This window comes from Trachypithecus francoisi, unplaced genomic scaffold (genome assembly GCF_009764315.1).
Source record: "Trachypithecus francoisi isolate TF-2019V2 unplaced genomic scaffold, Tfra_2.0 Lachesis_group3, whole genome shotgun sequence".
In the NCBI taxonomy this organism is placed as follows: domain Eukaryota; kingdom Metazoa; phylum Chordata; class Mammalia; order Primates; family Cercopithecidae; genus Trachypithecus; species Trachypithecus francoisi.
Window position 1 is genome coordinate 75,410,633 of NW_022681468.1, and position 27,208 is coordinate 75,437,840.

At 36.0% G+C, this 27,208-nt stretch overlaps 1 protein-coding gene across 2 annotated transcripts in view; it reads right to left on the bottom strand.

Annotated features, from left to right (window-relative positions):
- Positions 1-2,767: 2,767 nt before the first annotated feature.
- Positions 2,768-27,208, bottom strand: part of G2E3 (G2/M-phase specific E3 ubiquitin protein ligase) — a 61,583-nt gene continuing 37,142 nt past the window's right edge. The window contains exons 7-15 of one of the 2 annotated variants that reach the window (XM_033188358.1): positions 25,971-26,077; positions 24,897-25,013; positions 21,634-21,758; positions 21,400-21,532; positions 17,488-17,795; positions 15,222-15,403; positions 10,309-10,481; positions 7,144-7,334; positions 2,768-6,364 (exon numbers count right to left, since the gene is read on the bottom strand). In XM_033188358.1, the coding sequence (XP_033044249.1) occupies positions 6,108-6,364; positions 7,144-7,334; positions 10,309-10,481; positions 15,222-15,403; positions 17,488-17,795; positions 21,400-21,532; positions 21,634-21,758; positions 24,897-25,013; positions 25,971-26,077 (1,593 nt within the window). In that variant the 3' untranslated portion in view covers positions 2,768-6,107. The remainder of the gene's footprint in view (positions 6,365-7,143; positions 7,335-10,308; positions 10,482-15,221; positions 15,404-17,487; positions 17,796-21,399; positions 21,533-21,633; positions 21,759-24,896; positions 25,014-25,970; positions 26,078-27,208) is intronic. The other variant, XM_033188357.1, reaches the window with a different exon arrangement.

A 27,208-nucleotide genomic window follows, 5' to 3' on the forward strand; every position in this document is an offset into this window, starting at 1 on the left:
GCCAAGGGGCGTACCTGAGGGCCGGACTCCACCTCCTCCAGGAAGACCTCCACTCGGTAGAACTGGGAGAGCCGGTGCAGGTTAACTCAGTGCCCTGTAATGTTAGCCAAATACTACGAGTTTTTATCCTATCTTATCAAGCCACACTCTCTCAAATGGTAGCAACATTAAATTGAACTCTTAGGGTAGGAGCGTGTAGTGCTAAGAACCTAATTACTGAACTGTTGGCTTGGTGGCTTACAGAGCACTGACGGGGTGATAATACTCTAGGAGTATAAGGACCACAGGACTGAAGTAAATGAAGCTCCTGAAACACAGGCAACATTTTAACGTTAGCTCTAGTTTCTCAGTGCAGCAGGAGTCTTCCCTTTGCTCCTTTTTCCAGAGAAACAGAAAGCATTGAAGCTTTAATCTGGCATATTTCTCAGTCGTATCTCTTAAAAAAAAAAAAAGTCTAGCTTTATAGTGGCGTTCTGCCGGCATGGACAGGGGATCCAGGGAGGTACAAAATGAGAAATTAGCATCTCTCTTCTTTCCTTGTAGTAATTGCAAAATAACATTGCCGTGGGAAGGAAGTTGCCCAGGCTCAAGTGCGCAATCAGGGCTCACTGCAGCCTCAAATTCCGACTGTCAAACGATCCTCCTCCTTCAGCCTCCTAAGTAGCAAGGGACTACAGCGGCACACAGGCTGATGTGCTGGGTTTTTTTGTTGTTGTTTTTGAGATAGTATCTCACTCTGTCGCTCAGGCTGGAGTGCAGTGGCAGAGTCTCAGCTCACTGTAGCCTCGACCTCCTGGACTCAAGCAATCCTCCCAAACTATCCTTCCACTTCAGCCAACCCAGTAGTTGGGACTACAGATAGGGGCCACCACGCCCAGCTAAATTTTTTTTTTTTTTTGGTAGAGACGGGGATTCACCATGTTGGCCAGGCTGGTCTTGTGCTGGCTGTTTAATGTACACTTGAAGCCACGTGACCGCAAAATTTATGGGATTTCTAACTTAATCCATAGATTTTACTGTATGACAAAAATAGATACACAATGACAGCTCATTTCCCCAGAGTTCATTGATGACACTTCAGACAGGGGCCACCACGCCCAGCTAAATTTTTTTTTTTTGGTAGAGACGGTGATTCACCATGTTGGCCAGGCTGCACCAAATTCTGAAATGAAATCAGACTCTGTGCCTCAAAAACTTAACTTTCAAAATTATATAAATGAAGTTAGCCTACCGATTATGTAAGATTGTTTTATAGTATGAAACACTGGCTTTTTTCATTAATAAAAACTTTATTTTTGTGACATTTAAAATAGGTTATCTTATTTTTAATGCTATTAGGAAACATCCTAGCATTCAACCTACAATCTTTACCTTTTAAGAATTACATAAGCTCTGCTGAGTGCGGTGGCTCACGCCTGTAATCCCAGCACTTTGGGAGGTGGAGGTGGGAAGATCACCTGAGGTCAGGAGTCCGAAACCAGCTTGGTCAACATGGTGAAACCCAGTGGCTACTAAAAATACAAATTAGCTAGGCGTGGTGGTGGGCACCTTTAATCCCAGCTACTGGGGAGGCTGAGGCAGGGAGAACTGCTTGAACCTGGGAGGCGGAGGATGCAGTGAGCCGAGATGGCGCCACTGCACTCCAGCCTGGGTGAGTGGGATTCTGTCTCAAAAAAAAAAAAAAAAAAAAAAAAAAACGTAATCTTTTTTATAGCTAATTGGCATATTCATTAAGAAATTAACTGGAGGCCAGGCGCGGTGGCTCAAGCCTGTAATCCCAGCACTTTGGGATGCCGAGACGGGCGGATCACGAGGTCAGGTGATCGAGACCATCCTGGCTAATACGGTGAAACCCCGTCTCTACTAAAAAAATACAGAAAAAAATTAGCCGGGCATGGTGGCGGGCGCCTGTAATCCCAGCTACTCGGGAGGCTGAGGCAGGAGAATGGCGTAAACCCGGGAGGCAGAGCTTGCAGTGAGCAGAGATCCGGCCACTGCACTCCAGCCTGGGCGAAAGAGCGAGACTCGGTCTCAAAAAAAAAAAAAAAAAAAAAAAATTAACTGGAATACGTGTGTTTCTTCAGTACTATTACTAATATTTTGAAGGAATCTTTAATGATCTGGGTGTGTTCCAACTAAACAGAAACTATTTCTGCCCTATGGGAAAGTTCTACTGCATTCTACAGTCTCTATGAAATATAAAATATCTGAGAGCCCAATTTTGCTCATTTGGGTCCTTCCACTTTCAAATGCAAATCCATCATCGAGCCACTTCAGTTCCATCACGGATTCCCTCCCAAGACTATCAGTCATGTTAAAATCACTAAGACAAATTAAAAACTGATGTACACTGCATACATATGAAATGATAAAAACTCCTGACCGAGTGCACAGAGTGTGGGCAATACATTTATAGAAAAATACACCCCACAGAAGAACAGCAACCACAGACAAACAGCCCTTGTAAGGCTGAGACTGAATAAGGTATTTGTTTTACTAGAATCAGAAAGACTGAAAATAATCTATGGCTACAGATTGTTCATTAACCTAATTTACTATAGCCATTTATCTGAATCCAGATTTTTGGCTTAAATAATTTATTCTAGTAAGCTATTTCACGTTAGAGGATACATAGTTTTAACACAGATTCCCTCATTTCTATAGGTTCCTCGGTGTCAGACAATAACTGCTTGCTTATAGGATCTCCTAAATGTGGAGTTTTGTCAGAGTCTTAATCTTGTTAAATCCCAATAAATTACTTAGTTTATATAGGCAGTTTATCTTTAATGGCATAAACACATTTATTTATTTATAAAACTTTGTTATAAATGTCACACTTTTTGGTTAATCTGGCAGTCTTTAAAAAGGATATAAATAGGCTGACATATAAACTATCGCCTAGCATAATACTTGGCATAGTGTAGGTACTGGGATATGTTTAGGAATTAGAAAAGATAATGGTCAAAATCAGAACTTGAAAACTGAGTCTCTTCAAGACAACCCAAATTTCCCTAAACCACAGATAATATACATTCAAGTAATTCATCATTAAATGTGTTATGTTTTGTATTGCATTACTTGAAGCATGAAACTTTGTATTCCATTACTTGAACCATAAAAACTAGTTTAATAGCTTATTTTAAAAGTAACAATGCAGTACATGATAATCACTATATAAAAGAATTACATGCTTATAATGTAATGATTTTGTTCTGATCATTTTCTTATAATGACTGAATGCTAAAGGCACAGTCACTGAAAAAACTTACCTAATATACTCCCCTTGACTTAGTATTTAGTACTGAATACAGAAGTTCCAATAGCTTCCATATAATTAGGGGAAAAATTTACAAATGCATAAAATAGAAACTGAGGTGAATTCTCATGCTGGGTAATCAAATAAAGGCTTTTTACTTAACCCAAACAAAAAAAATCACTTCCTCAAATTATAGAAACTAAAGTAGAAAAGTATAAGTTTCTGGTGAGATATTTTAAAGAATATCTTGAATAGTAGAGAACTGTATAAAAGGTATTAAAATAGAGTTTCCATATTGGAAACTGTTTAAAAACAATGAATATCAAACTAACCAAAACCATTACCAATAGATGCATTATAGATCAATTTATAGTTTTCCTCAACATTGAGAGCAAGAGAAAACAGCCTTAAAATATACAATGTTTAGGCAATTGCAATATTTAAGAAATATATACACACATTTATAAAGATTTATAGCATAATTCTTTTTTAAAATCTAAAATAAGAATTATGCACTGGTTATAAAATGAATAAGAAAAGAACAATTATAATACCAACCATTTGACAAAATGACACTGCAGAAAATAAATAACCTACAGGTTTCTCTGATATTCCTTGACCATACAGATTAATCTAAAAATCCTAATAATGGAACATCCTTCAAACCAGAAAACATTTCGCAAAATAAATATTTATGCTTCAGTTGAAAACATGAATATCCTAAATTATTTACACCATCCTATCACTAAGGCCCTGTCTATATATAAAGTAAGTCAAATGAAGAATTGAAATACTGTTTTTAATTGTAGCTAACCCAAGTACACTGCCTCTCCACTTGCCACCCCCACCCTAACAAAGTATGTGTGTGTGACTTACCAGTTTTAATTTCTAACCTAGGGGAAATTAATTAAAACTACAAACCAGAAAATAGCTTTAACTAGGTTTTTTTGGTTTGTATTGGTTTTTAACTGTTATAAAAACAAGGTGGATAAAGAAACAAAGTATCTTTTTATCAACATATTTGGAATAAAAATTGTATGGCGAGTTTGGGGTTTATACTAGCTATTCAAACTCTTTGATAATTGATCTTTCAATTACTATTGATAAGACAAAAGAATTCAACCAAAGACAAAGAAATGCCTTGTTTAATGTTATTAAATATTTCAAGTTAAAGTAAAACTAATTTGCTAGGTATGTTAGTGTATAGATTGAAAAAGACATGAGGGAACAAAGAAAAGTACACTAGAATTATGTTTTAGTTGTCCTTTGGTATTAAGAGATACATTATCTCTTTCAAATCTATTCTGTTACTTTTCTTAAAAAATATCAATAATTTAATGATATTTCTTAAGAAGGGTGAGAACATGACAACAGCTGACACCTGCTTTGTGTATTAAGAAAAATATGGTTAAAACATTTTACTTCCCATAGTGATTTACCTATCATAATGATTTACTTTCATGGAAAACTCAACCATTACATCATTTAAATTTGATAATAGATTAAGGACATCAGACTTTGTTTTCCAATTTTTTTCTTTTGTGGGAGTATAAATATGGGGACATGACTATGGGACTATATATTTTCACATTGTTAGCACATTGTTAGTACAGTTACTTTTAGGTATTGTCTTTTAGTAGCATTATTAAAGTTAAAAAATAAAGGAAAAGAAGGAAAGCATTTATAGAAGGATACACAGAAACACAGTACTTATCTCTGAGCGGTGACATTAGAATGGGTTTTTCATTCTATCCTTTTTACTTTATTTATACACTGCTTATATAACAGATATCATTCAGGAGCAATGAAGATAACTGTATAATGCTATGGTGCCAACTTACCTTAGCATACAACCATCTTGATAATAAATAACAGTCAAATGGTCAAACCTACCAATTCACAGAGATCACTTAAATACCTAAAATGATTATGGATCAGATATACAGAATACCAAACACAGGATACAGAAAACAACAACAATAACAACAATTTCCCATGATTAAAGCCAAGGCTTTAAAGAAGACACACTTTCTTAGGTATTTTCAACTAAATGTTATCCACCTCAAAAGTGTTTAAGCTCGTGGAATGTCCATCGATTCCAGAAAATTTGTGCAATTCTGCCTTTTTTTTTTTTTGAGATGGAGTCTTGCTATATTGCCCAGGCTGACTGAGCATCTCGATTCTCCCACCTCAGCCTCCCTTATAACTGGGATTACAGGCACATGTGCCCAGCTTAATTCTGCTTTTTATATAATACTTCCAACTAGGCATAATCTAACTGCAGTGTGGGTCATCTTAATATAAATCAGTAATCTAAAAACATTTTAAACAACTAATTCGGTGACATCCTAGAAAAGCATGCATAGTAACACAAATCCCAGAATATAAGCCTCTGATTTATATAACAAAATTTAACCAATTAGCTTTTCTACTTAATGCTTTAAAATAAAATGAGGAATAATTTGAAAATTGAATAAACCTAGAAAAATTGTGGCATTCTATATGTAATCCTAATTTACAAAAAATGTGAATAAAACAGTTTTTACTTTTATATACCATGCTACCATACCTAAATAAAATCCTTACAACCATTTTATTTATATTGAGGTTTATAAAGTATGTATATCAAGAAAATGAGAAACTATCACCTATTTTGACTAGTATGCTTTAACAAAAAAAATTTTTTTTAGCCTAAGTGGCCGTAATACTCCTTTACATTAATATCATAAATTTTATTAGGCCAAGAAACTAACTAGTTTGTTCAAAGTGATGATGAAAAGGTTAGTGAAACAAAAGAGAGTAATCAACAAGCAGCTTTTAAAGAAAGCTTCTCTTCGTTCAAGGAAACATTTTAATGTCCAATGTAATGAGAACTTTCTTCCTTTTCTAGTTTTAGAGTGTTTCTTATGGTGAAGTCCATATTTTCTTGAAACTCTTTATATGTATTGGTGACTGGAATTGCTAAACAGTTATTACACTTGTTTCCAACAGGAAAATCCACATGCAAACACTCAATTGAAGGAGTGGGTTTAAATCCAGCTGGAGGAATGGAACTGCAACCAGTTGCAAAAATAAGAATGTCTTCCATTGTTGTTGTAGATTTACCATCTGAAAAAATTTACCAATAAAAGAGAAAAAGAAACAAAAGTAAATCCATGTTATATATTGCTATCATCATAGATTCTTCTCCAAACAGATTTGGAATACTGAAAGGCATAGACTCCCACATTTGTTTTGGGCAAACTAAAATCACAAAGTCAGGTATAGTAACAGGTAAACAGTACATAAATGAATCTCAAAGTAGAAGGACTAATACAATCATTTAGTACAACTACTTATTGTATATTTGACCACTTCTAGGTCATCACTATTTGATACAATAGTTCAACAAATACAGACAGAAAAACTAAATGGTAAAAAACCAAAAATCTAGCTAAACAAAATTTCAACTATAAGTTAAATTCTTCTCCACTCTATTAGGCAGAATGATTTTACACTGCTAATGCTCAATGATAAATATCATTGTTATAGCCCTAACCAGTGGAAGAAGAATAATTTAGTTTAACTTCAAGTTGAAAATGATGAAATAGATTATTAGGATTAAGACTGTTCTATGCTGTGACAATAATATTTTCTAGAAAGAATGCCTTTCATCTCAACTTATCTAGAGAAAAAAATTACAAAATATAAATTTACTCTGTAAACTTTTCTCATCATTTTTAACTTGGTCATATAAACTTGCTTTGAAATAACTTTCTTTTGTAAATACGGAGTTAGCATCTTAATATTAATACCAAAAGGCAAAACATACACACATAAAACCCCCAACAAATATGCTGAAACAAATATTCTGAGATCGTTAAAAGTAAAATAAAATATCCACATACCTTCAACAGCCTGTAAGTAACTGTTCCAAAACCCCAAAGCTTTTACATCAGGTAATGTGTGTACTGTAAAAAGATCACTAAGGATTTTTGCAGAAAGACTCTCAGGTTTATGACACAGGATGCTACAAAATGCTTCTGGATAAGCCTGAATTTTCTCCAAAACACCAAGGGTTTTCAGACCCTGCTTAAAACTTAACAGAAGAAAAATAATGAGCCAACATTCATATATGTGTGTTTGGTATTATATTAGGGAATATATATTTCCAGCTAATTTATCTGGCATTTTTTCAAAACAGCTAATGATTTTTAAAAAACAACCAAAAAAAACCCTACAAGAGACAATCATATTTTCAGATGTGAGGAAAAAGAGAAGATATGGATATACTATACATGATACTTTCAAATCCATAAGCAAATACATTAATATAAAATGACTATTTTACATACCTACATTATTTGGCTATTTATAGTTTCAAAACTAACAAGTTTTTATTAGTAAGAAAGATGACAAAATCTGAAGTGTTTTACACTTCAAAGCTAATTATTATAAAAATTAAGTTTCCCAGATATTACCAAGAGTGATAAATCTTCATTACATAAAAATGTAAAACCTATGTATTGTTAAAAAGAAATTAAGACAAAGCAAATGACAGATATTTAATATACATGACAGAAAATTAATTTTATGCAAGGAATACAAATTCTTCTGAAAGATCAATAATAGGGAAAATGAACAAAAATCATCTGATTAACAAAAGAAATGCAAGTTAACAACTGAATATTTTAAAATGCACATTTTCATTAATAAGCAAAGAACAGACATACCATTTTTGCCTGACTTCCTAAATTTCCTATTCACCTCCTCAGATACTCTTGTATGTGAGTGGGATTTTGTATGTGAGTGGGACATGAGTTTTAGAGTGCCAGGAGGAGAATGTTATGGTTTCAATGTCTCATTTGAAACTCATGTTGAAATTTAATGGCCAGTATAACAGTATTGGGAGATAGGGTCCTTAAGAGGTGATTAGGTCACAAGGGCTCTGCCCTCATAAATGGATTAATATCATTATTGTGGGAGTGGGCTCCTGATAAAAAGGGTGAGTTCATCCTGATTTCCAGGGCACATCTCTGTCTTGAGTGCTCACTTGCTCTTCCACAATGCTATGACACAGCAAGATAGCTCTCACCAGATGTTGAGCAGATACTGGCACTATGCCTTTGAACTTCCCAGCCTCCAGAACTGTGAGAAATAAATTTCTTTTCTTTATAAATTACCAAGTCTCAGGTATTGTTATAGCAGCATAAAATGAGCTAAAAACACACATATGTTTATCTGTTATCATTAAAAAGAAAAACAAATAATAAAAGAATAAACCACAAAAAAATTGCCAAAATGGTTACTTCATAAAAGGTTGAATGGTAGATGGACATAGAATGGATGAAACCTATACTTCTTTGAATATACTTTCAGTATATTCTTATTATACATTTGACTTTGGAACTATACAAAACATTTTATATAATTTTAAAATAAAATGAAATTTTAATAAAAATTAATCACTAAAAATAAAAAATGAAAATGCAATTTATGCCCAATTTTTAGTCACACAGAAAATATTCCAATGACTTATAAGCACAACAATTTGATAATGTTAGCACTGTTATTCTGAGACTATTGGTTATGAAATGTGGAATAAATCACATGAATAGTTACTTCATACTCAAATTCTCCAGTCGTTAAGAACTGGAATTCTCAACACAGGACAAAGAAAATGTTAAGTAAAAATCATGCAATAGGGAATCTGAATTAGAAGTATCAGGACACACTCATAATGGATCTTTAAAAAAAGTTTGATTTAAAAAAATAGATAAAAATAGATTTAAAAACCCTTGACTTTTCTAATTTGGGTTCACTGAAAAGTCCTAGATACCATGACCAACCCAGCAAAACTAAGACTCTCTAGCATCCAGACTGCGGTTGTGAATTACCCATTTCCCATTAAAAATAACAAAGGTTCCTTAGGCTAAAATGTACAAAATGAGTCTGAAACACCTTGTGATACAATATAGCAAAAAAGCTTACAAAGACCATTAAGGCTCACATCAAAAGATTAAAAACAACAACATAAAGAGACTTATACTGATCCAAGACATATAAACTTCAGTAATGATATTAACTATGAAGATTTTAAACACATCAAATATATTTAAATCTATGGATTAATGATACTACATTTTTTTAAATGAATTGATCAGGTTTGAGATAATATCTGGTATCGGCTTTAAAATAATACTGGAGTCAATAACAAGGGTAGGATATAGATGAACAAGACAGGCACAGGTTAGTGTTAGATCTGGATGGTGATTACAGACTACTTTCATATGTGTATATGTGTATTTCCATTATTTAAAAAAATTGTAAGAGTGTAAGGAGATACATAAGTTGTCTAACTTATACCAGTGCTCTAAACTAAAAGACAGCAAAAATCATACATACTTTGTTAATCAAAGAATGGTCAATATATATACTACCCAGCAGATAAAAGGTACTCAATAAATAGTTATTAAATGAATGCACAGAGAATAGTTGGCTCATGTGGTAAGAGTTTTAAAAAGAATATTTTTTAGAAAAAAATTTATAATCTGAAATAGTGATTATTTCTATGAAAGCATCATACATCTACACAATTCTTTATTTTTTTTGAGAGGGGGTCTTGCTCTGTCACCCAGGCTGGAGTGCAGTGGCATGATCTTGGCTCACTTGGGTTCAAGCAATTCTCTAGCCTTAGCCTCCCAAGTAGCTGAGATTACAGGCACCCACCACCATGCCCGGCTAATTTTTGTATTTTAGTAGAGACGGGGTTTCACCATGTTGGTCAGGCTGGTCTCGAACTCCTGACCTCAAATGATCCACTTGTCCCAGCCTCCCAATGTGCTGGGATTACAGTCGTGAGTGAACCACCGCGCCCAACCTACACAATGCTTATTAAATGATCAGAACAGTAATCATCCCAAAAAAGCTTAAGTTATTATTTTAAAAGAGCATTTAAATTTTTTTCTGAGAAAAACATCTCACTTATTACCAAATATATCTCACATTACAAGATAATTAACCACTTTAAACATGTAATTTGAGAGAGCCATATATTAACAGAAACAACTTACCTTTCAAAGGGTGCTTGGACTCTCTGAATTACATGGTATACAAGTATGTCTTTTACTAACATATATTTATCACTTAATGTCGTTATAAGTCTGAGACATCCAATTAACTCAAGGTAGTTATAGCATTCATTTATTACTGACTTTAAGTCAGCTATAGTTGTTGCAGTATTTATCTGTAACAAAGGAGAAAATACAGCCACTTTACCCGTTTACTTTTGAGTGACATGCACATTTCTTTTTTTTTTTTTTTTTTTTTTTTTGAGACGGAGTCTCGCTCTGTCACCCGGGCTGGAGTGCAGTGGCCGGATCTCAGCTCACTGCAAACTCCGCCTCCGGGGTTTACGCCATTCTCCTGCCTCAGCCTCCCGAATAGCTGGGACTACAGGCGCCCGCTACCTCGCCCGGCTAGTTTTTTGTATTTTTTAGTAGAGACGGGGTTTCACCGTGTTAGCCAGGATGGTCTCGATCTCCTGACCTCGTGATCCGCCCGTCTCGGCCTCCCAAAGTGCTGGGATTACAGGCTTGAGCCACCGCGCCCGGCCCAGACATGCACATTTCAAATGATATTAATTTATACTCAAATTTCTGAGTACATATGGGTGCAGTGAAAGTAAACCAAGAAGTATTTTTCTAGAATAAATGTCTGATGATCCAGTTGAACAAATTTGTCTATTTCTGCCTTCAAGAAATCCAGAGTATAACGAAACTATTTGTAAAAAAGGAAATAACTGACACTGAAAAATTATATAGCACTAGGTAAGACTAGCAACTAGGGAGGCTGAGGTGGGAGGCTTGCCTGAGGCCAGAAGTTCAAGAACAGCCTGGGCAACACAGCTAGTCCCCTTCTCTAAAGAAAAAAAAAAGTATATACCTGTAGTCCTAGCTACTCGGGAAGCTGAGGTAGAAGGATTTTGAGCCCAGGAGTTGGAGGTTCAGTGAGCTATGATCGTACCAATGTACTCCAGCCTGGGTGACAGACTGAGACCTTATCTCTTAAAAAGAAAATAAAAAAAAAAAAAAAAGAGAAAAGTTACCTAGCACTAGATAGGCAAGAAAGATGACCTGATAATTCATGAAAAAGAGTATCAGCTGAAAATTAAAAGATGGACAGAATTTTACCAAGAGCATTTTAGTGAACAGCGTAAACAAAGAAATACTTGGCCATTTATGTGCAAGACACATTCATACAGGTAAGCTCTTAAAGGTACAGATGGAAAACGTTAAAAATAGGAAACAATCCATTAACAGAAAATTTACTTACAATTTCCTTTTCCTAAAACATTCTTAGAGATTTACATGACTTCTTCTCATTCATTCAAAATCTCTGCTGAAACCTCTGAAGTTTTTCATGACTATTATGCTCAAAATACTATCTTTACACCCTGTCAGAGTAATAATTGGGTGTATGTTGCCTCATCCCTGCAAACCCTCAACCCTGCTGGGCAAACTTTTGCTGCAGCTAGGTGGGGCTACATGACTGTTCAATGGGATATAAGTAAAAACAATGTCTCAAATTTCCCTGCTCTCAACTTCCACTTTTCTCTTTTAAGAGCAAGCTTCAACCATGTGGATGAAGACAATAATGCTAAGTGTTACCCGATAATGAGAGGGAGCAACTGAAGTCCTTAGATGGTTTTGTAAATCACAATGTATCTCGAAAACACAGGGGTATCTGTATACAGCGCCGATAGCATTTTATGCTTTTCAAACTATATGGTATCTGTTGCAGCTACTCGACTCTACCACTGTAGTGTGAAAGCAGTCAGATCAGTAGCAAATGGACATGGTTGCCCAATGTAACTATTTACCAAACAGGCAACAGGCCAGAACTTGACCTACAGGCCATTTTTTTTTTGCCACCTCTTACCCTAAAATCTAGACAATAGATTTTACAGAGCAGTAAACATCTGCCTTTTTTGAGCCACTGTCTTTCTGTGTCTACGTGATACAGAAGTTTAGCCTAAAACCTAACTTATATATACTCCAACCCTTATCTATCTCCTTTTTTTATTCTGTTTTATGTATGTATGTATGTATGTATGTATGTATGTATTTGTGTATATATTTATTTGGGATGGAGTCTCGCTCTGTTGCCCATGCTGGAGTGCAGTGGTGTGATCCTGGCTCACTGCAACCTCTGCCTCCCAGGCTCAAGTGAGCCTTTCAAGTATCTGGGACTACAGGCGCACGCCACCACACTCGGCTAATTTTTTTGTATTTTTAGTAAAGATGGGGTTTCACCATGTTGGCCAGGCTGGTCTCGAACTCCTGACCCCTGGTGATATGCCCGCCTCGGCCTCCCAAAGTGTTGGGATTACAGGCATGAGCCACTGCACCTGGCCATATTCTGTTTTATTTAGCATTATCATACATTTTACTACATGATGGTATATTATATTTATTGTTTATCTTCTATGTTCTCTCTTAATGTAAACTCCAAGAAGGTACTGACTTTGCCTCACTACTCTGTCTTTAGTAACAAAACAGTACAGAGTACATAGTATTTCTTAAATGAATAAACACTGGATAAAAAGTACAGAAACTGGAGTAGATAAAGCCATGAAGAGAGGTGAAGGTCTTAAATGCCCTAATGAAGAGCTTAAACTTTGTTCAACAGAGAAGCCATTGGGGGATTCCTGAGGAAGAAAGCAATATGGTCAAAACTGTACTTTTGGAAGAATCATCCCAAATAAGAATATTAGAACAACATTCTAATTGTCTAAGCCTAGGGAAAATTTGAGTTTGGTAAAAAAGGCACACTAGAAATAGGAAGTAAAGGTTGACAATAAGTCAGTCTTAGGGATAGGTGACTTGACATACAACTGGAAAATGGAGGAGTATGAAAATGACTCTCCAGGACAGCTTGGAAATAAGAAATCTCTTGGAAAGAAAAGGCAAATAGGTAAAAACAAAACAAAAAAGCCACCCCAAAAACAATCAAACAAAAAATTCTGGGAAAAATACTATTTTCATCTTAAACATGTTGGACTCAATGTGCTACAAGACCCAGGTCTTATCTGTATATGAGTCCAGGGGCTCAAAAATACAGGTCTTTGAATCATTCAGAAAGATTACAGGAGATAAGAAGCTCTTCAAATAATAAAGAATGAGGACTGTTAAGACAACACTGAAAAATGCTGTTTCAGGGGTAAGAAGAAAAAGAAGAAAGAAGTATTAAAGAAGAGAGAATCATCAGAAGGAGGAGGAAGTACAATATTAAATAAAATACTGCAGAGAAATTCTAAGTGGTAATTGCAGAAGTCACAGCAGATGAAAAATTAGAAAAGGCCTTTGGACATGGATATTTAGAGCCTCGGATATAAACTATGAACTAGCTAACTTGAGACTTGTGGTAGGGACAGAAGCCTGATTACAAGAAATAAAGAGGAAATAGGAAGTAGAGACAATGAAGCTTAAATACACTTTTTTTTTTAGTAAAGAGGACACAAAAGGAAAAACAAAGAATTAAAGGGGTCAATTTAAAACACAATGTTAGGATAAGCAGTCTTAGGGCAAATGAAAGAATTGTTATAATACACTATAGCAACTCACACTTCAGCAGTGCTCACTCTGTGATTTAGAAACTGGGGTTGAGTAAGATTAACATGCCCAAAGTGACACAGCATATAGTAGTTATAAGAGCTGGCATTCAAAGTAAAATCTGACTTCTGAGCCTATTTATGCTTTATTTTATTTTACTTTATTTTATTTTTTGAGACGGTGTCTCCCTCTGTTGCCCAGGCTGGAGTGCAGTGGTGTGAGCTCGGCTCACTGCAACCTCAATCTGCTGGGTTCAAGTTATTCTTGTGCCTCAACCTCCAGAGTAGCTGGGAATATAGGCACGCGCCACCAAGCCCAGCTAAGGCCTATGCTTTTAATCATTAACACTGTCTGTTAATTGAGACAATGGATAGAGTATGCTTAAGTAGGAGGGAGGTTAAGGAAGAAAAGTTAAATGGCTTACATTGTCTCAGTTTCTAAAGCAGTAACATGTTGGCAATGACACTTACGTGGCATTATGATAAATGAGTGTTTGTATATGTGACATGTTTAGTACAGGACCCATTATAAGTGCTGAATAAATTGTAACTACTTTTAGGTGGATGCATTAAGTCCTCCCTGATCCCTACCACTTGTTCCCCTTTGGAAGAAATTCAGCCTGGTCTTTCTCTCCACCTATCATTCATACTTCCCTATAGAAGGAAGGACAAGTATTCTAACTGGTAAGCCAAATCCTTCCTCTCTTCAGATCCTGCATCAAAGTGCACTTTCATCTGCTTTCTAGCATGCAATAGGGAATCTGCCTCAAGTTGTCTCTAGCAAAGCAGGCAAATCCATGTATTTCTGAGGAGTATTCACAAGCCATGTTGAACACAGACCAAAATCACATCATCCAACTGGTTTTACCAACTTTAAACCTGCACTTTAATCTCCAGCCATCTGACTTTTTTTTTTTTGAGAGCGGAGTCTTGCTGTGTCGCCCAGGCTGGAGTGCAGTGGCGCGATCTTGGCTCACTGCAAGCTCCGCCTCCCGGGTTCCCGCCATTCTCCCGCCTCAGCCTCCGAGTAGCTGGGACTACAGGCGCCCGCCACCGCGCCCGGCTAGTTTTTTGTATTTTTAGTAGAGACGGGGTTTCACCGTGTTAGCCAGGAGGGTCTCGATCTCCTGACCTCGTGATCCACCCGCCTCGGCCTCCCAAAGTGCTGGGATTACAGGCTTGAGCCACCGCGCCCGGCCGCCATCTGACTTTTAAAACTATCTTTTAACTGGTTCAGAACTCCACTGGTAAACAGAAATATATGTTTACAATCCTTAACTCCTTCATAGATATTATTTTATTGCAGATCAGTCATTTACATTAAAAGATACCTAGAATGTAGTGTGCATTTTAATAAACAGATCCATTGCTTACCCTGATTATAATCTGTGCCACATCAAAGTCTGAAACATCATCTAAAATTGGCTGGGTATTTTCTGGTCCATAAACAAGGCAGTTAAACAAGGTTTTAGAAAAGAAACCAGGTGAAGGACCACCGTGAACTAAAGAAATGGCAAGCATTTTGCCAGCTTCATAGTAAAGATTCTCTTTCAGAGCTGTAAATACAGATGAAAATATATCAAATACACTTCTATTATTATAAGATCACCATCATTTTAAATATATATTAAAAATTAGTCCAAAAATCTAAGCATTAGATAAATATAATGCTTAGAAGCTACCATTATGTAGAAAATATAGATCTCACCTAAAATACAAAAAAAGACACATTTTTCTGAATATAAAATAAAAATCTATTGTAAAAAACATAAAACACAATAAACATACCACCATTATAACCACTGTAAACACTTTGGTGTATAGTCATGCACGATATTAGGATGTTGTGGTCAAGAATGGATGAAATACATTAAAGGTGGTCCCTAAGATTATAATGAAGCTGAAAAACTCCTATGACCTAGTGATGTTATACTGTTATAGCACAATGCATTACCTTTTGTATATTTAGATATACATATACTTACCATCGTGTTACAATTGTCTACAGTATTCAGTACAGTAACATGTTATACAGGTTTGCAGTCTAGAACCAACAGGTTTTACCATATAGCCTCGGTGTGTAGTAGGCTACATCAACCAGGTTTCCGTTAAGTACACTTTACGATCTTTGCACAATCATGAAATTGCCTACTGACACATTTCTCAGAACATACCCGTTACTAAGTGACAAATGACTGTATTTGTACCTCTTTGTGTATATAAATACAAAAACAATTTGACTTATGTTTTATCCACTTTATTGTAAACTTTTTATCATACTGCTCAAAATTACTCAAATCTATAGTTAATAAATGTATTTAGACTAACTTAGAGATGTACTATAATGCAAATCATCCCCCTATTACTGGCTATCCTCGCTAAGTGACATTTCCAACTATATGAGACATAATGTTATAGTCAACATCTACTCAAATATTCTTGTTTATATTTATTTGATTAGGATTCCTACATATGGTATTAGTAGGTCAAAGGATAGGAACATTTGTAAGGTTCTTGATCTGTATCACTAAATAATCTTTCCCAAAGGCACAAATTTACTCTCAACAGTATATGCTGTCTTACCTTACTGTCAGAGCTTGAATTAAAATTGTCATTTCAAATGTATTAGCAACTCTGATGTGTCAAAACAATCAAGCATATTTTTCCTTAATTTTTAAATTGTTGAAAGCAACTTATTAATAAGGGACATTAACAATACCTGCGCAATAATCTTACAAGTTACATATTCATAATCACATTTTACAGATGAAGAAACTGAGATCCAGAGAGAGTAAGTAACTAAGGATGTAAAGAACTAGATGTGTACCAACTTGACTTCAGATTCTGTGATTTAAATTCACATACTCTCCATCATACCAAAGCTGCCTTGAGTTAATATTACTATTTGGAAAGCTTTTTATTTATTTTTATGTTTTATTTTAAAGGGAGTTTATAATTAAACTGTGTGAACCATACACAGTAAAAATGATGCTTTAGGCAATGGTGAAGATGTTTACAAAAAATATAGCAGGAAATTCAAATGAAATGAAACGAAATGCCTTCTTATTTTCTTTCGAATTTCCTATTCCCCTAAAAGAGAATGCTAGAATTACCCACTGTTTTGAGATGCCTGTTATAATTACCTTAAGTTCTCACCAATAGTAAAGACAGAAAACTATCATATACATAATTGTGCAAAAAAAAAAAAAAAATTATTGCAAACAAAAGTATACTGAAAAATTGGTTACATGTGGACCAGGAAACTATGTTACAAAAACTCTATGTTAACTGCAAATTCCAAATATACAAACAAGAAGAATTCAAATAATCATCCCCATTTGGCCACTCTATTAAAATGAGATTAGAGTGAAGATAAAGTTACACTTAATTATGGATTAATTTTTAGAAGAATGTTGCTATAAAGAATGTATATTCTTAAATAAAAAATGTTTCACCACAAAATTTACTTTTTCAACTGTCACTCCTCCTTCCCACTTTCCTGTGATTCTATCAGTAGTTTATTAACAAAGTGAACTGTATATTTAGAGCACAGGTATTAAATATCAATTCTAACCAGCTATCTATCTCTTTTTCTATACATGTGATATTTGGTATATACAACAATAAATAAAATAATTACCTTGAGAATTTAGAGACAAGTTCTTTGACAAGGACCCTTCAAACAATGATGAGTTCTCAAGATGTTGCATTAAGAGACTCAGAAATTCTTGCTTTGATCCAGGATGCTCACTTCCAAAATTATCATTTTCAATAACATATGCTACTTCAATTGCATATGAAGGATTAAAGTTTCGATTTCTGAATGCATCTAAGGCACTAGTCCAGATATTGGCTTTGTTGATATATAATCTTTTAGTTTTTTTTTTAATTTGGAATCCTAACTCTATTAATAGTGTTGATACATTTCTTCTAAATTTGCTGCCTTGCCTATAAAACATGAATTTAAACATAGAGATAAGTACTTTAAAGTACTTTATGTGAAACAGCAGTTATATAGCCAATAAAACATGACGAGGGAAAAAAAAAGATTAATAGGCTATTCTTCCCCAACTTCCATCCAAAATCGTACCAATGGCTGCTACTAGAACCAAAAACAATTATTTGATAATCTTAGTTTTAAATTCTTGATTCCTCACCCCAATCTTTTACCAAATTAGAATCATTTACAAGAAAGTTGATAGATAATTATCTCAAATTTAACCAACCAGTGAATTCCAGTTTAATAATCAGAATCTCAGGCCGGGCGCGGTGTCTCACACCTATAATCCCAGCACTTTGGGAGGCAGAGGAGGGCGGATCACCTGTGGTCAGGAGTTCGAGACCAGCGTGACCCACAGGGAGAAAACCTGTCTCTCTATTAAAAATACAAAATAAGGCCGGGCGCGGTGGCTCAAGCCTGTAATCCCAGCACTTTGGGAGGCCGAGACGTGCGGATCACAAGGTCAGGAGATCGAGACCACCCTGGCTAAGACAGTGAAACCCTGTCTCTACTAAAACAATACAAAAAACTAGCCAGGCGAGGTGGCAGGCGCCTGTAGTCCCAGCTACTTGGGAGGCTGAGGCAGGAGAATGGCGTAAACTCGGGAGGCGGAGCTTGTAGTGAGCTGAGATCCGGCCACTGCACTCCAGTCTGGGCAAGAAAGCGAAACTCCGTCTCAAGCAAACAAACAAACAAAAAAAAATAAGCTGGGTGTGGTGGCGCACGCCTGTAATCCCAGCTACTCGGGTGGCTGAGGCAGGAGAATCACTTAAACCAGGGAAAGGGAGGTTGTGGTGAGCCAAGATCGCGCCATTGCACTCCAGCCTGGGCAACAAGAGCGAAACTCTGTCTCAAAAATGACAAGAAAGAAAGAAGGAAAGAAGGAAAGAAAGCAAGCCCAAACTCTCACTTTCCTGGCTAATGGCTATAATTAAGTTTCTTAATTCTAGTTTACTTAACGTTTACTATATCCTTTTTTTAAAAAAGCAAATGTAATCTCTGCTTACTATGAAAGAAAATGTCTTTGAGAGATTACACAGTGTATTTTAAATCATAAAGTCATAATTAACAGTAGAGCTAATATTATAAACAGAATTCACAATTCCTAAAATAGTACCTTTTAGTCTAGACCAGTAAGTGACGAAGTGTGGTCCCAGACCAGCAGCAGCATTGCCCCAGAACTTGTTAGAAATGCAAACTATTGAGCCCTACAGCACATCTACAGAATCAGAACCTGTCAGCATGAAGTCCAGCAATCTGTTTTAACAATCCAAGTGACTATATAAACCAACCAGCTCAATCACTCCTTCCCTCAGTTTCTCCATCTGTAACTGGAATTAATGTTCTCAAAAATAAATCTGTTTTGGGCAATGCCCATGGATCATTTTCTATACCAAGTATGAATTTGTCCCACCCCAAGACATTACAGTGCCCTAGTGTGGGCCAGGTTTTGCTTTTTCTTTTTTTATATCATCCTCTCGTCATTAACTCATGTTGAATAAAAGCCAAAGTCCTTTGGAAGTAAGACAATTCTTCAGAAACATACCTTTTTTATAGCAGGTTGATTCCTTGCTCCTGCCTGATCAGGGGAATGTTGATGCTATTCTTCTAAATATGACTATATGTTAAAGCAGGAGCAAGGAGTCAAGCTTCCCTGGTGTAACATCTTTGGAAATCTAAATATTAAAATTATTTTAAAATAATGTGAACATCTATTTTGATACTAAAAGTATAACAATATTTGTAACAGATTTTTCCGTAGAGTTAACACAAGTGGCATAGTAAAACAGATATTCTTCAAATTTTGAAGAGTACTTAATATTCTACCTGTCTACAAATTCAGTTATCAAATGTCTTCACAAAAATTATCTTTACTATCTTCTAAGGTTTTAAACTTGAAACTTTTTTTTAGAGACAAGGTCTTGCTGTGCCACTCAGGAGAGAGTATAGTAGCATGATCATAGCTCATTGCAGCTTGACCTCCTGGGCTCAAATGATCTTCCCACCTCAGCCTCTTGCCTAGCTAGGACTACAGGTGCACACCACCATATCTGGTTATTTTCCTAAAATATTTTTGTTGAGATGAAGTCTCATAACATTGCCCAGGCCGGTTTCAAACTCCAGGGATCAAATGATCCTCCCACCTTAGCCTCCCAAACTGTTGGGATTACAGGTATGAACCACCATACCCAAACTGAAATTATTTTTAACAAGAAAGTATTTCATCATGCTCAGCGACTAATTTTCTACTTCTTCCCTATTGGGTAAAGCAAGGCTCTAAAAACTCTTTTGCAAATCTATATAAACATAAAAATCTTAACTACAGCTGAACAAATACCCGACATTATAAAGATGTAATTCTAACCTTATTTAATTAAGATTTTGAAAGTAACTTATTATTTTGCTATCTTTTTTTTTTGAGAGAGTCTCGGCTCCGTCACCAGGCTGGAGTACAGTGGCACAATCTTGGCTCACTGTAACCTCTGCCTCCTGGGTTCAAGCGATTCTCCTGCTTCAGCCTCCCAAGTAGCTGGGACTATAGATGCCCAACTAATTTTTGTATTTTTAATAGAGATGGGGTTTCACCATGTTGGCCAGGATGTTCTCGATCTCTTGACCTCGTGATCCGCCTGCCTAGGTCTCCCAAAAGTGCTGGGATTACAGGCGTGAGCCACGACACCCAGCCTATTTTGCTATCTTATGGGAACAGAAATTAATGTGATAACGGTATGTACGCCTTAAGCTTTCTAAAGGGAAGAGCTGACATTTAGACTCCTGACATTGACAGTAAACAAGCAAACAATGATTATAACATCAAAGCTCACACCTGTAATCCCAACATTTTGGGAGGCGAAGGTGGGAAGACTACTTGAGACCAGGAGTTCAAGACCAGCCTAGGCAACATAGCAAGATGTCCATCTCTACAAAAATTTAAAAATTAGCTAAGCATGGTGGCATGCATCTGTAGTTCCAGAGACTTGGTAGGTTCAGGTGGGAGGATCACTTGCACCCAGGAGGTTGGGGCTGCAGTGAGCCATGATCATGCCATTGTACTCCAGCCTGGTAACAGAGCGAGACTTTATTTCTAAAAAAAAGACAAAAGAAAAAAAAAATTCTACATTAAATAGGATTCTTTCCTTTTAATAATGTGACATGGTATGCTTGATATTTTAATTTCCTGTCTTACTCTATAATCAAACAACATTTTAAGCACATTTTCCAGATGAGTGTTTTTCAAACTATCTTGAAAGTGATCTATAATAAAAAATATATTTTACATCATTACTCCATACACAAAAAAAATTAATTAGGATAGATACACTTTTCCCAAGTATGATGCATTTTGGTATTTTGTATTCTATTCTATCCCATTTCATTTTCTTTAAAATGCTGGTTGCATTGATTTCATGATCAAACGCTGGGTCCTGAAGGCTGAAAAACACTCTTCTAGACTACTGTATGATCACCTAATATTCTAAACGTGTATGGCATTTCCTATCACAATTTTCTCCTAATAGATTTTTATGTATTTCTCCAATTCAAAATACATACCTCAGTAGATCTTTACTCTGGGATCCAGGTGACTGCCTGGGTAATTTAGGTGATGACTCTTCCAACAAACAATCTGTAATCCCCACATTATTAGAGTTGGGTAATACATGTTTTTTGGCTTTTTGGAACTCTCCTATAGATTTAAATTTCCATGTTAGCATAACAGAGATATCGGTAAAAACTTTTAAATAATACACATTTGAATAAAAACTTTATTCAAAATTACAAAATTACCTGAATTGTAGATAATACCCCTACATTCCAAACACTCCCAATTTTGCTCCCATGACCGTAGTGAGGAGCAGGCTAAATGTGTGCCACTGGAACCACAACACTGACAGCGCTTTATTTCCCATTTGCTGAGGACATAAAGAAAAGCAGATACTTACATTTTGTTTATTCTAGTTTCAACCACTAGCAATGTCCAGAGGGCCTGCCTTCTTACACACACACACACACACACACGCACACACCCCCCCAATCGATTTTCTAAAGGAGGAAAAAGATTATCTGCTTCTCTAAATATCTCTAATGTAAAAACCAAAACTAACTTATCACACTCATATGCACATACACAAAGAATATAAACATCAGACAAAATATGATTAAGAGGGAGAAAATAAATTTTCCTTTCTACTTAGAGATGACTATGCTTACAGGGAGACTGCTGTGTCAGTGTGTCTGATATGGAAGAAACATTCAGTAAATTTCAAGGTGAGGACTATTTCCTAAAATAAACTTGCTCAAACACCTCAGGTATTGTGCAGTTCAACAGAATCCAGACCTCCTACCTGATTCATATTTATATTCTCTGTCATCTGTTCCCAGCTCCATGTTTCCCCACTGTGTTATGTGATGCATGCCATCACATATTCATATTCATATTTTCTCCATGACTATGGGTGTGGGCTATAGTGTGGGGCTCCAGCCTTTTCGTTGGGTATGACTACACCTTCTCTGTTTAGAAACAGATTTAGCTCCCTGCGTGTATGAAAGTGAGAGTGGCAAGAGAGGTAACTAGACATCATCCCTACTCCAGAGGTGGGGGCATATCATCCCTCTGTGTGGGTGTGCGTATGTTAGTGTGTGTCCTCTATATGTGTGAGTCTCTGCCCAGTGACAACAATAAGGAGGAAGAAACAGCTAACCTAAGTGCTTATTATGCTCCAAGTCCAGTTCTCGCTGTGTTCATATGAAAAGTTTAATTCTCACAATTGTGGAAGGTAGACAGAAACACTGTTACTTCCATTTTAAAGAGGAAATCAAGGCACAGAGGGGTCAATAACTTGTCCACTCAAGTTCACTTTAGCCAAGTCTCAGACTGAGGTTTCCACTTCAGTTTATCTAGCTTCAGACATGCTCTTAAGAACTAATTACGCTGCTTTTCGCTAAAACTGCCTTCCTCTCACTAGGATGAGAGGGTGTGAGATTACAAAGCAGTCATTCAGACAGACAATATCTTTGTCCTAGGACAAAAAGTTGTAGCTACTGATTGAGAGACCAATGGTATACAAGAAATACATATAGGCAAAGAACAGCCTAAAATAAATTTGAAAAATATCAATATTATGAATGTACTGCTTCTTAAAATTCTATATACATTATATCATCTATGCCTCAGCAAAACTCTTGAGGGAGGTATTACTGGTGTTAATGAATGAATAATCAGGGTCACTAGATAAATAACACAGGCAAGAATACAGTTACTTGACACCTTCAATGAGATTTCTGACTTCTAAGAATTTTTGGTTTAATAGCATTAAATTTAAATAACGCCAACTATACTGTAACAAGCACAATGAAGGGAACCCCTAGCCCAGAGTAGGGAATCAGAATGAGGAGAGCTGCTTACAGGAAACTTTCCAGAGCAGGCTAGACCTTAGCTGAATCTTCACAATTATGTAGTAGCTGACTCAACCTTGTTTCATGAAACAAGGCTCCCAATATTCTGCTCTATACACTGAGCTTACTATGTTAAGTAAGATTACATAACAGTGATAACAATTTATTGACATTTCCTATATAAATTTTGTAAACTGGATTTGTTACTTCTTATCCTACATCTTAAAAAATGAAGATATTCTTGGTTCCTACTATGCAACACAGTACCTTGTACCTAAAATGCACAAAATGACTGTTAAATAAAAGAGCCACTGACATTACGAAAGAGTAATCAATAAATTTCAAATGTCAAACTCTTTTTATAGTGGTCCAAAAGAAACAGTGCTAGATGAATCTAGTTAAATTACCCTCTAGAACAGTGCTGTCCAATAGAAATACAACGTAAAACATATATGTAATTTAAAATTTTCCAGTAGCCACATTAAAAAATATAAAAAAGTTAAATAATATATTTTTATTTCCAAAATATTATCATTTTGTTCAATATGTAATCTACATAAAAATTATTAACAACAAATTTTAAGTTATTTGGTCATATAAGTTCTTTAAGTCATAATAAAATGACTATGGGCTGAAATGTGTCTCCCTGCACTTCACATGTTGAAGTAAATCTTAAATCCTAGTACCTCAGAAGGTACATGGAGATAAGGCCTTTTAGAGGTAATTATGGCTGGGTGTGGTGGCTCATGCCTGTTATCCCAGCACTTTGGGAGGTCGAGGTGGGCAGATCATGAGGTCAGGCATTTGAGACCAGGCTGACCAACATGGTAAAACCCCATCTCTACTAAAAAAAATACAAAAATTAGCCAGGCAAGGTGGCATGCACCTGTAATCCCAACTATTCGGGAGGCTGAGGTAGGAGAACCGCTTGAAGCCCAGAGGCGGAAGTTGCAGTAAGCCAAGATCGTGCCACTGCGCTCCAGTCTGGGCAACAGGGCAAGACTCCATCTCAAAACAAACAAACAAAAAGAAGAGGTAATTACAGTAAAATAAAGTCAGATGGGTGGGCCCTAAACCAATATGACTGGTGTCCTTATAAAAATAAAAGAGATTAGGACATAGACAACACACCAGAGGGACAACTCGTGTAGACACAGCTAGAACACAGCCATCTGCAAGCCAAGGACAGAGGCCTCAGAAAAAACCAAACCTGTCAATACCTTGATCTTAAACTTCCAGCCTCTAAAATTATGAGAAAATAAATTTCTTTTAAGCTCCCCAGTCTGTGGTATTTTGTTAATGGCAGCCCTAGTGAACTAAGTCTTTGGTATGTATTTACAAGCACCTTGCAGTTTGGAAAAGGGAAATTTCAAGTGCTCAATAGCCACGTATAGCTATTGGCCACCAGATAGAACAGTGTGGCTCTAGAAAATAGAGTCTCGTGATAATACAACAGAGAAATAGGTTACAACTATACTAACCGCAAAAATTTCTCTGTAAACAGACGTAAATGTGCATTAGAAAATATCCCTCATCTCAGCTTAAACTTCTAACATCCTAAGAGCAAAACTACGTTTCACTAACTATAAAACCTACTTTCTCAGCAGAAGGTTTAAACAAAGAACCACTAAGAACAACTGAACTTTCAGAAATACCTATCAGGTGCATTATAGTCTCGCCCTTCTTTGCAACGACATCTTCGAACATCACAACGCTCATGGTGCTGCAGAAGCTCTTGATAAGCGTTTTCCTCTAATTCCCAGGAAGCATCTCTATGAAAGAAACAAGATATAAAATACGCTGTGACCTATAAATAATGTTACATAAGAGGATCAGGAATGACTCTAAAAATAAAACTTTTTTTTTTGAGATGGAGTCTTGCTCTTTCGCCCAGGCTGGAGTAGTGGTGCAATCTTGGGTCAACAGCAATTCTCCTCTGCCTCCTGGGTTCAAGCAATTCTCCCTGCCTCAGCCTCCCAAGTAGCTGGGATTACAGGGGCCTGCCACCATGCCTGGCTAGTTTTTGTATTTTTTAGTAGAGATGGGGGTTTCGTCATGTTGGCCAGGCTGGTCTTGAACTCCTGACCTTGGGTGATCTGCCCGCCTCGGCCTCCCAAAGTGAGGGGAGAGATTACAGGCGTGAGCCACCGTGCCTGGCCTAAAATAAAAACTTTTATATACTTAGGAGAATAATAAAACGTGTCCTTTTTAGGATTCTCTTTAAGATATAAATCCATTAGTGTTATTTTATCATACAGTAAATTAGTCTCAATGAATTTTCATGATAAATGAAAAGTTAATAAATTTTTTACAACACATTTTTCTAAATATTTCACTTTTGATTTTTAATTTTAAGTTCACTATCATTATTTCTGGATTCTTCATGCTTAAGTATTAACAAAATTCTTACATATTTTAAATCACATCTTGATTCTCTCAATTTATACATACCATTTTGAAGTCTCTTATAATTGTGTACAAAGTCAATCAATCAAAATTAGACATAGCCGAGCTACTTATAAAGAGAGTATAAATCAATGAATGAGACATTTATGACACAGTCCTTGCTTTCCATGAACTGGCCATCTGGGGGAGGAGGTTTTGCATTTCACCATTTGAAATGGCTACCTGTCCATGCTCACTGAATCAGACATAGGTGATCATTTCCATTGCTATTAAATCCTACATTTAAAACATCTCTTTTTATCATAAGGCTAAATGTTACTCACTTTTCAGGAATATGAATTCCCATTCTCAACATCTCTTTCTGAAAGATGTCACTATTACTGCATATTGTACACCTAAAGAAAAACACTCCCGCATTTATTGCTTGAACCTACAGTGGAAAATAGAAAGTCTACTGTTAATGATTTAAGTCTGTTATCAGGTGATGTATTATGTAACAGAACATGTGCTATTTTTAACAATATATTATGAAGACATTTTCTATGCCAGTGGGTTCTCAAACTTTGTCCTTACAAAGGACAAAGTTATCCCTAAGTTATCCCACTGCTAAAACCTAGAATTCTTTTTCCCCCAATGGTTTAAAAAAAGCTAATTAATACTTAGCTTTACATCACCCATATATTTTTTCAATCTTATTGTGTAATGTTACTAAATATTGTGTTGTCCTCTAAAATGTGAGAAAAAAATGAAACTCCTGAGTTACTTCACCTAGAAATGGCGTTTAAATGTTACATAAAAATCATCACTGGTTCTATTTTTAACTCAAACGCTAAGAGAGCTTTCTTCCCAAAACGAGAGAAGTATAAAACCTATCCTCATTGCTATAGCAAATATAGATACCAAAGCACCAGACAGAGGGTACTCAGAAGGAAATAGGAAACTGTAAGCCTACTGGAAAGAGTAGCCAGTCCCCAGTAAAAACTAGTAGCATGCATTTAATTAACATACAGTTAACTCCTGCTTTAAAGATGCCAAACACCATGCCTCCAGAAGGAACCAACCCTTTTGACACTTTGATTTAGAATTCTGGCCTCCGGAATGGTGAGAGAATAAACTTGTTTTAAGCAGCCAATTTGCTATGGCAGCCCTAGGAAATGAATATACTACCAGTGCCACTAACTGCAATATAACAGTGGTATATAAATGGAAAAATGATTAAATGAATCAATCATTAGCAAAATACAGAACAGTACCTAAAACACCTTGGAACCCTAAGATTGCAATTAAAATGCTCACTGATTCAGGGATTACAGAGTTACTGCTGACCCCTTTGAGCACCACCTAGGTCACTGGAGAATACCTGGCCAACCTGAAACTCTCCCAATGAACTGACAACAAGGAATTCTAGTTTGAGTTCACAAATGGGACTCTTCTTTTCAAGGGTTCACAATATACATAGAGAGGATTCAGGTGTTTTAAGAAAATAAGGACAGGTTGAATATCCCTAATCCAAAAATCCAAAATGCTTCAAAATTGGAAACTTTTTGATATTATGTACCAA